The sequence below is a fragment of the Nycticebus coucang genome, chromosome 18 (assembly GCF_027406575.1).
Source record: "Nycticebus coucang isolate mNycCou1 chromosome 18, mNycCou1.pri, whole genome shotgun sequence".
NCBI classification, from domain to species: Eukaryota; Metazoa; Chordata; class Mammalia; order Primates; family Lorisidae; genus Nycticebus; species Nycticebus coucang.
In genome coordinates, this window is record NC_069797.1 from 28848956 (window position 1) to 28859692 (window position 10737).

A 10737-nucleotide genomic window follows, 5' to 3' on the forward strand; every position below is an offset into this window, starting at 1 on the left:
TGTGTCCTCTCAATACTTCCACCCAGCTCTGCCTGGAGAACTATTACTATCTATATTTTAGAATGAGGAAACTGAGGCACAGAGGGGGTGTTGCATATTTGAGGATGTGGAAGACACTGTAAGGGAGACACTATTGGAGGTGGACTTTGGTGGCATGCATGCAGGCTCTGCTTGTTACTGGGAATAATTTAAATAAAAAGATTGCTCAGGATTCCACATGAGATACTTCCTATATTAGAACAGTAATCGGCACCATCTCTGTGAGTGCAGATAAGGGTGAGCCAGTGGCAGAGCTGGATGTGGCTGACTGGCTGTGGCAGTGGGTCATGGTCCCCACCCCAGCAGGTGGCAAAGCCAGAGGAAGGACTAAGGATGAGCTGGGTTTATAGGGCCTTCACCCCAGACTTACCTCACTGCCCCTCAAGGCCAGGGGCGCCAAGGAGTAGGAGAGGTATCTAGTCCCAGATGGGGTCCCGGCTTGGGCACTCTCCTCTGGTCAGGGGCCAGGCTCCTGGGGGCTTCCTCTCCCAGTTCACTGAACACAGTCAGGCCCATAACAGTCCTGGCCCATCCCCCCCTCCAGCCTCCTGCCTCCGGGGCACACCTGATGGGGCTGTGCTCTCTCTCCCGCCAGGGTGCTGTGTGGAACTGCTGCTGCTGCTGCTGGCCGGGGAGCTGCCCCTGGGCGGTGGCTGCCCCCGGGACTGCGTGTGCTACCCAGCACCCATGACGGTCAGCTGTCAGGCGCACAATTTTGCTGCCATCCCCGAAGGCATCCCTGTGGACAGTGAGCGCATCTTCCTGCAGAACAACCGCATCACGCTCCTCCAGCAGGGCCACTTCAGCCCTGCCATGGTCACCCTGTGGATCTACTCCAACAACATCACCTTCATCGACCCCAACACCTTCGAGGGCTTTGTGCACCTGGAGGAGCTGGACCTCGGTGACAACCGGCAGCTGCGGACACTGGCACCAGAGACCTTCCAGGGCCTGGTGAAACTCCACGCCCTCTACCTCTATAAGTGTGGGCTTAGCGCCCTGCCGGCAGGCATCTTTGGTGGCCTGCACAGCCTGCAGTACCTCTACTTGCAGGACAACCACATCGAGTACCTCCAGGATGACATCTTTGTGGACCTGGTCAACCTCAGCCACCTGTTTCTCCATGGCAACAAGCTGTGGAGCCTGGGCCAGAACACCTTCCGGGGCCTGGTGAACCTGGACCGTCTGCTGTTGCATGAGAACCAGCTGCAGTGGGTCCACCACAGGGCTTTCCACGACCTCCGTAGGCTGACCACCCTCTTCCTCTTCAACAACAGCCTCTCAGAGCTACAGGGCGAATGCCTGGCTCCTCTGGGGGCCCTGGAGTTCCTCCGCCTCAATGGGAACGCCTGGGACTGTGGCTGCCGGGCGCGCTCCCTGTGGGAATGGCTGCAGAGGTTCCGAGGCTCCAGCTCTGCTGTTCCCTGCATGGCCCCAGAGCTGCGGCGTGGCCAGGACCTGAAGCTGCTGAGGGCCGAGGACTTCCGGAACTGCACCGTGCCTGTGTCCCCGCACCAGATCAAGTCACATACGCTTACTACCACCGACAGGGCTGCCCGCAAGGAGCACCACCCATCCCACGGCTCCACCAGGGACAAGGGTCACCCCCACGGCCATCTGCCTGGCTCCCGGTCCGGCTACAAGAAGTCAGGCAAGAACTGCACCAGCCACAGAAACCGCAACCAGATCTCTAAGGCGGGCGCTGGAAAGCAGGCCCCTGAGCTGCAGGACTATGCCCCTGACTACCAGCACAAGTTCAGCTTTGACACCATGCCCACGGCACGGCCCAAGAGGAAGGGCAAGTGTGCCCGCAGGACCCCCATCCGTGCCCCTAGCGGGGTGCAGCAGGCCTCCTCGGGCAGTTCCCTAGGGGCCTCACTCCTGGCCTGGATACTGGGGCTGGCAGTTACTCTCCGCTGAAGACCTAGGGTGTCAGCGCCCAGCACTGCCACTTGTCCACCAAGGAACAGCGTTTTTTTTCTTTTTTACAAGTGGAGGATCTGCTGAGTTTCAGGAAAAGGCTGGTAGAGGCTTTGGCTGCTGTCTAGGCCCTCCCATGTGGATTATAAACCCAAAGTGTACAGCCCTGGGCAGGAGGGGTTTAGCGCATCTTACTCAGCTGCCCCAGCCAGCCCCCACAGAGCACCCGCGGACAGTGTCCATTCCAGCAATGTGGTAAAGGTGCACGACATGAATCCTTCATTAGCAACAGTGGGACAATTGCCCCTCGTGGGAGCTGGGCTCTGTGGAATCTTGATCATCTGCAGAGGTTTGAAGGGCCCCCCTACATTCCTGAAGGACACAAGACTTGGAGACCAAACGGGCTCACCAAGAGCCTGGGCCCACCAGCAGGCTGGGAACATGCGTGCAGGTGGCATCTCAGCTCTCGCCTGAGGCGGCTTAGACAATCTGCCCTGAATCCAACCCCATGCCACCTTCAGCCCCTCCCTCGGTGGTCACGCCTCTCATTCCTGACGTCTCAGGCAACCCTGGCAGACCCAGGCCCAACTGCTGGGGTCCAAGAACCAATTACCAAAGGAAAGATCATCAGAGGCTGAAATTTAGAACTTTATCACGTGCAGTGAGGTTCTCACAGAAGGTGCAGTTTTATAATTATGTCCACTTATATATATACATGCCCTACATATACATAGATTATACAGATGCACAGGTCCCCCGCCCCGCTCCATTACCAAACTGTATGTCTTTTCATGTTTATAAACTGTACGGAAAACTGTATCTGCTGAACTAAGGATTGTATTGGTGATTTCTAGCAAGAAAAAAGTTATAGGATTTTTGTCTAGAATCTCAACCTGGCAACAATAGTCCCTATGTAACCTGGGCTAGCCAGGGGCCTGGGGCAAAGTGTCAGTGGGGAGGTTAAGGAGAAGGGCAGGCAGCAAGCATCACTTCAGGGGACCAATATACTTAGATATTTAGGACATCACCTTGTTTTTATATGCAACACAAGCCTGTCTGCCACCCTGGAGCATCCCGGCCCCTGCTATAGTAGCTGTTGGCTTCAGGGTGAGAAGTGAGAAGCAGCTTGTTGGATGTCAGGGAGCCAGGCCCTGGGGGCAGGCGGGATGGAGAAAGAGAAGGAAGGGGCTCTGGGAATTTTAAGCCAGCAGATGAGGCAGCATTCACAGTGTTAGTCCAACGTGTTGGACAGTGTCAGTCCAACGTGTTGGACAGTGTCGTTAGCCTTGTGTGTGGCCAGCGATAGTCTGGACAGACCAGGGAGACTCTGGGTCTGAGCCCAGGCTTCCAGCATGGATCAGCTGCTGAAGCTTTCCTTCAGGCTCTTCTTCAGCAAGGACCCTACACAGGATAGCAGGAGGGAGGGATCAGGTGGCCTTAGCAGAAGGGAACCGATGAGGGCATTTCTAGAACCATCTCAGGCACTTCTGCATTACAGAGGCCCCATCCTTCCTGACCCTCCAGAGATGTCCGGGGACAGACAGAGGTCAGGGAGCCAGACTCAGGGGTCAGGAACAGGGACAGGCAGCACGCGGGGCATGGAGCAGGTGAGCCCTGACAGGGAGGAGGGGCTCTAGTGGAAGTCGGCCACGCTGCTGGCCACAGGCCCAGGTGGGCACAATCTCCTTTGCGCTTTGCACAAACCTGAATTCCCCACCAGAGAGGATGTGTGTGAGGAGCAAGAAACACTGAATCCAATTAAGAGAATAATAATAATAATAAATTATCTTGGACAAGAACCCTGTTTTTCATTTCCTAACCCCGCATTCCTGATGGGTGGCAGATCCTGGGCTTCTGTGGGTGGGCGAGCCTGGCTGGGCACAGCTCTGAGAATGAAGCACAGCACGTTTGTTGGTGGGAGGAGCCGCAGGGGCAGGGGCACACTGACTCACAGGGACACACGGAATACACACACACACAAGCGCACGTGCGCACACACACTTCTCGGTTCCGTGGTTCTTCTTTCGCCCGCACAGAACATGATTCACTGCCCACATTCTAGCTGCACTGGGTCTGTCCCATCTCCATCTTTGCCTGGAGCAAGCAGGTCCTGTATCCTCCCCGGCCAGTTCCCAAGGCCCCCCACCCCAGCAGTACCTGGTGAGTTAGTGATTCTCAGGGGGCTGGAGGGACTAGAAGGGAACAGTCAATTTGGGGGGTCCCAGGGTGGTTTCTAGAAGGCCAGGGACTGACCCCAACCACAGTGTATGAGCCTGGAGAAAGGAGAGTGTTCCCTAGACAGAGGGAGGAGGGCTGTTGTTTTCAGTCCAGGCTGGACAAATCCTCCTCAGCACAAAGCTTCGAACATTCACTAAAGGGAGCCTGGTGACTGCAAAACAAATAATCTCTAGCCCGCAGTTGTTCCCCTGTGGTCTGCCTGCTCTGACCCAGGCCGGTGCCAGGGCCTGGCTGTCCATGAGAACACAAGGATGTTGTTATGTTGTTGATTTCATTTTCGACTTTAGACAGCAAAGCCCTCAGTGGGAAAATCAAGAGTCTAAGCACTTTATTAAATTTTTTTAAAAAAAGACTTAGTAAGTCCTGTAATATGGAAGTGGAATGTCAGTACGAGAAATGCTAATGTTTTATAAATGATCCGCTTCTGTCAAGCACAGCACAGTCTCTGGTTGCCGACTGTTATTAGAGGCAAGGCAGTGGGGCTCAGGACGCCAGGTGTATTTTTAGAAGCTTTCTCCTCTAAGAGGTAGGGGGAATAAAGGCAGCTCTGTTTAGGATGTTACCACTTGTCATGCAGCACTATGTGGTTATGATGACGCCATCGCCCCAAACAACAAAGCAAGTGGACATATCAGGGGCTAAGTGAAGGCCTCTCCATTCACCAGACCCAGAGACACCCCCTGAGTCATTCAGAGTAGGGAGATGTGGATTTCTGTCCTCTCCAGGGCTGAGGCCAGCCCCTGCGCCATCTTTGCTCAGTACTTGCCATCATCCCCAGGAGGAAGCCATCTCTTCTTCCTCACTGTCCTCTTGCCACACAGTCCTGCACTCTGAGCTGACCAAAGGACAGAGTGAGCCCTGTCACAGGGGCTGGATGGTAGACTTGGAGACACTTGGAGACTTGCCACATATGTTCCTCCCATGAACCCAGAGTTGGGCTGGCTCCATATGGCTCATTCAGCAAAGGCTGATCAAGGGCCTCTGTGTGCCAGCCATTGTCCTGGCTCTGGGGCCATAAAGTGAGATGTGGCTCTCTTCAAGGAGCTTGGAGCCCAGGTGTGAAAACAAGTATTCCCAACAAGTATGGGATTGGTGCTTGGGTCAGCACCTCTCAGTCCCCAAAAGGAGGAGCTCAGCTGGGGTGGAGGGGAGTCAGAGAGGGCTTCCCCTATAACACCCCAAGGTTGTCTTAGAGGATGAGGAGTCAGCCAGAGAAGGATGTGAATATTCTAAGCGGAGGGCATGAGGCGGGCAGTAGCATAGCGAGCATTGAGGGTATCTACAAACAACCACAAATTCAGGGTGTGGGAGCTGTGCCTGGTGAGGGGGAGGCCCAGGGGATCCTGCTCAGGGACTCAGACTCTGCTCTAGGAGTGGAGGAACCCAGGGTCTCTCTATGAGCACATGGTCCCCGACTGTGGCACGCTTGCTGAGATTCCTCGACAGTGGGTTTCATCGTCGCAACTTGCCTTTTGTGTTCAGCCAGATCATTCCCTTGTGCCAGCAAGTTTGAGCGCTCACTGGAAATCTGCCTGGGCCACAGTCCCATTCCCAGACACCTGCTGCTTCCAGACTCGGGAACTATTCCATGACCACGCTGTCTTGGCAGCCCTGTGCACCCTGCTTCCCTGCCACACAGACTGCCCTCATGCTTCCAGACACCTGCCCAGATGCCCCAGTCCCTCTGCATGTGCCGCCCTGGCTGGCCTTGGCCATCTCCTCCCCCTCTCCCCAGCTGCATCTCCCCTCCTCTCCTGCTAGTGCTGTTCACTCCCAGGGAGCCAAGAATCTCATCCAGCAGATGTTTACTCATCACTCAATTGATCACCCTCACTCTGCTGGGGATCGGAGGGGGCCCCAGGAAGGCCTGTGAGCTGGTCTGAGAGGGCTGGGAGAGCCAGAGGGTGGGATCAATGCAGGTGCAGGTCCTGGGGGCAGGTGCAGGTCTGGGTGACAGAAAGAAGTTCCCAGGGGAGGCTCGTGGAGCCCTGGGAGCCCTTGGCAAATCTCTTTCACGTCTGCACCAGCTCTCTGGCACGTCCCCATAGGTGCCCAGGCAGACCTGAAGAACCAGCCTTTCTTCAGATGTGTCTTTGCTGTGCAGGCCATGAGGAGAGCCTGCCTAGCACCCACTCCAAAGCCTCTGCCTGCTCAGCCACCCCCTCCACCCCTGGCCCTGTGCCTGTCTTTCCAGCATCACCTTCTCCACGCCCCATATCACCAATCCCCACTATCAGCTCATAATGGGCCAATTTTCTTTTACTTTCTGTCTACTTGGAAAATATCTTAAGAACCTTGATTGTGCATTAAAATATCCTTTACAATTCTGTGCTCGATATCTCTTTTTTGCTCTTCTAATTGTTCCTTTTAACTCACTGTGCTTTCAGGATAAATCTCCCGATCTCCCCCTTCTCAAGCTGTTAATAAATACGAGCTTGAAAAACTATACATAAACACCTATTGTTGGCTAAATAACTCACAACACAATCAAACAGCCAGCAAAAAAGAGAGGCTCGGCCTGCTGCACACCCACCCAGGCACTCTCAACCCAGTGGTCCTGGCCTGTCTCCCTTAAGAGGCTGCTGGAGCTGGGGGAGCTGGGGTCCTGCAGCTCCTTTGTGAAGGGACCAGGGGAGGAAGAAAAGCGAGGGAACAGGGTGGTTGTGCTGCCAGGTTGATAGGGCTCTCCAAGAGCACCGAGTGAGGAGTTTGGACAAAGGAGAACCTTGTGCAGGGCGCAGTGGCTAATTTAAGTGGCATTTCAGCAGGCTGGCCCACAAGGCCCCTTAGCTCCAAAAGAAGTGGGTCAGCCTCCTCCAGCACACAGCACCAGCCTGCACTGATGGGGCCCGCCCCCATCTCTCTCCTCTCGGCTCTCATTTCTCATTAGAGCCATTAAGTTCTAAGCTCCAGGAGGGTGGGGAAGGCTGTGCCTTTGTGTCACTGATTTCTGTGTGGCAGCATGCACACTAATGGCATGTCTGAACAGCAGAATTTGACATTGCTGCTGCAAAATGTGCTTGGGTCACAGTGCTTTCCAAATTGGCTGAGGCTCCACGCCACCCCCTGCTCCTTCACCCAGGGCTCTTGGAGCCCCTGCCAGCCAGCCGCTGCTTCTGTGGCTCCCTCAGAGGGCCTCAGAAAAGAGAGGAAGTGAGGGTTGTATTAAACTCTTCAATCTCTTTAAGTGCCATTTCCCAGGAGACAGAGTCTAAGGAAGAAGGGAATGTAAGTGCTCAGGACCTAAACAGGTAGGAGGCACCAGGCTTCATGCCACCCTCCCCACCCTGACCACCACTTGGGGACGGTCACAGGCAGGACAATAATGGCCTCTGAGTGGCAGCATCCTGGTGGCTGCTTACCACTCCAGACAGATCATCACCAAATAAGACTTTCTCAGTGGCCGGGAGCAGTGGCTCACGCCTGTAATCCTAGCATTCTGGGAGGCCAAGGCAGGTGGATTCCCTTGCGCTCAGGAGTTCAAGACTAGCCTGAGCAAGATTAAGTCTCCTCGTCTCTAAAAATAGCTAGGTGTTGTGACAGGTGCCTGTGGTCCCAGCTACTTGGGAGGCTGAGGCAAAAGGATCACTTGAACTCAACAGTTTGAGGTTGCTGTGAGCTATGATGCTATGATGCCGCGGCATGCTACTGAGGGTGACAGAGTGAGACTCTGTCTTAAAAAAAAAAAAAAAGACTTTCTCAGTGACAAGGGGCAGAGGAACAAATCCACAGAGGGACTGGACGGGTGGGGGAAGGTGGTTTCTGAAGAAGATCTCCAAGGGTTGTAGCCAAAGAGTCAGAGGCAGGGAAGGATGCAGACAGACAGACAGGAGGGCGCCTAAGGGAGAGAGGCATTTTCTCACACACACACACACACACACACCATGCAGGCACAGTGTCCTATCATGCAAGTCCAGCCAAGCCCTGGCAGCCTCGGTGAACAGGGCCTACCCGTATGCAGCTTATATTCCAGCCAAGGAGACAGGGGTAGAAAACTAAAGACCCTTTAGGTGATTGCCAGAGTGGTCATCAGGAGAAGGGCAAAGGAGTCCATCACGCAGATGTCACTTAAGAAGTGTGAACGGAGTGGGTGCGAGCTCCACTCTACATATGCTGGTGAGCTGGTGAGCATCTACCAGAGACACTGGCCTGTGTGTAATAAGGGAGTAGATTCTGGTCCTGAGTTGTATTCCCCGCTAAGCCTTGGTCCTGAAGGGATTTATCCAACCCCTGTGAGTCCCACCAGGTGCCTTGCCTGTCCACTGTGTTTCAAGGCTCCACACTCCTGGGCCAGCTGGCCGCATTGACATTCTCCCCGAGCACAAGGAGTCACAGGGCTCTCCAAGGTGTTTTTGTTCTTTATCCCAGCATCTGAGCCTCAGAGGCCCGAGGGCCCTGACCCTTCCTCTCACCTGCCACCAAGAAAGTCTCTCACTGTTTTATCTGTGGCATTTAAAGTGCCACCGAGTGTCTGGCACTTTGTATGTCTGAGGTACAGGCTCTTCTGAATTTCCACACCAGCTTCCCTCCCAGGAGGCACCCGCAGGCTGGCTTCCTGGCCAGTCGGAAGAAGCTCCAACTCACATTGGGGGGGGGTGTCCCACTTTGCCCAATGCCACAGAGGGGAGATGGAGCAGAGGCTGGGCATTCTTGATGGAGGTTGCTGGGCAGCTGTCCTGGCTGCAAACTGCCAGGGCACAGCTGCTGTGAACTCCAAGCCTATGTGCCTCCCCCACCCCACACGTGTCCTGTGCCCTCCCCATCCTCTCTAGATCACTCTGGAGATGAGCCCTCTGCATTGGGGGTTTCCCTGTAATCATTCCTCCTGGTGCTAGCTCCTCTCTCCTCCCCCACCAGCCTCAAACTGGGCCTAACACAGGCCTTAGCTCTCCTGGGGCCATCACTATAAGCTTCCCCTTCTGGCCTGCACCTGCTTGGCTTGCTTGCTCAGAAACGGCTTCATTTCTCAGAGTCGCTGACCCACTTCAGCCCCTGAGACAGGCTCCACCAGGCCACAGCCTTGTTTTTCTTATAGATTTTTCCTCCTCACCCAACTCTTCTCCAAAGGGCAGGGGCAAGTTCAAAGGTAAAAAGCAACTTACAGTTGGATGGTGTTTGGGGTTTTTAAAGCCCACTCCCCAGACATGACCTCATAACAAACTGAGAATTGCTCTCTCTGGGAAGATTTGATTCTAATTCTCAGTTTATAGATTAAGAAATGGTCCTTTTAGTTTTTCAGACCTGTGCTTCTGAGTCCAAGATCAGATGGAGCTCTTCCCCAGTTCAGCTCTACCTTTCCATCCCTGAGTAGAAGGAATTCAAACATTTGGGCAGTCCAAACCCAGGTTGTCACTAGGGGAGACCCCATACCACATGACTGATGGCTAAGATGGGACTATTCTGGACAAATCAACCTCTTCTCCCCAGCTCTCAGCCCCAGGAATTTCAAGCTCAAAAGAGCTGAATTGCAAGAGCATTGGAAAGAGAGTCAGAAGATCTGTCTTCCTGCTTTTCCTAGAGTTTCACTCTGCTGTCCCGACCCCTCAAACAAGGTCACTGGGGTTGGCTGCAGGATGGTTGAAGGAGCTGGCAAGAGCCTCCTCCTGTCTGCCTTCCTTCCTACCAAGAGCAGGATGCAGTGGCAGAAAACTCTCAGACTGGCCAGGGTGGTTTCTCCAGTTTCTCAGCAGCTGTAGCTGGCTCCTCATTTCTGCAAGGATCCCATGATAAGTACAACAGACTCCAATAGTCTGGGCAGAGAAAGAAGACTTGGTTCCATTGTCCCTCCTCCTACAAGGCTCCCTGAGGCTGCCATGGGAAATTCCTCCAAGCACGGAAAAAGAAGACAGTGGGCAGAGGGTGACTCAACATTGACCATCAGGCCTGTAAAAACCACATGGGGGGTTGTATAGGGAGTCCTAAAGGCTCCATTTGTTATAATTTTTTGGGTTTCAAGCACTTTTGCTAATTCATTCTAGGCCTCTTCTCAGAGCCTTCATAAATCCCAGGATTGTTTTGGGTATTTATATTGTCCTTGCATTGTTTTTGTTCATTTGAAAAATTAACTTAAGGTTTTCAATTTTCAACTGAATTTGCTTGCTTTCATGAATTCTCAAATTTTGTTTCCAATTTCAAATTATCTAATAGTAAATCGGCTTAAAAATGAAGAGGCATTACTAGTTCATGTATTCACGTATCCAAGGTGATAGTACAACTCTTTAAAATTTGTCTCAGTAAATTTTTTTCTAGTTTTTTTCTTTTCTTTTTTAAAAACTTCTTCTGTAGAGATAGGGTTTTGCTATGCTGCCCAGGCTGAGGGTGAACTCCTGGACTCAAGTGATCCTCCCACCTCTGCTTCCTAAAGTGCTAGGATTGCAGGCATGAGCCACCGTGCCCAGTTGTTTCTTTCTTTTTATTTGGAAATAATTATAAGTTCACAAGAAATTGAAAAGAAGGAAAATACAGAAAGCCCCCCCCCCCCTTTTTGAGATAGAGTCTCACTATGTCACCTGTGGCATCACAGCTCACAACAACCTCAAT

At 53.3% G+C, this 10737-nt stretch overlaps 1 protein-coding gene across 2 annotated transcripts in view; it reads left to right on the forward strand.

Moving 5' to 3' along the window:
- Positions 1-4142, forward strand: part of RTN4RL1 (reticulon 4 receptor like 1) — a 75156-nt gene extending 71014 nt beyond the window's left edge. For both annotated transcript variants that reach the window (XM_053568515.1, XM_053568516.1), the window contains exon 2: positions 635-4142. In XM_053568515.1, coding sequence (XP_053424490.1) covers positions 635-1959 — 1325 coding nt within the window. In that variant the 3' untranslated portion in view covers positions 1960-4142. The remainder of the gene's footprint in view (positions 1-634) is intronic.
- The last annotated feature ends 6595 nt before the right edge of the window (positions 4143-10737 follow it).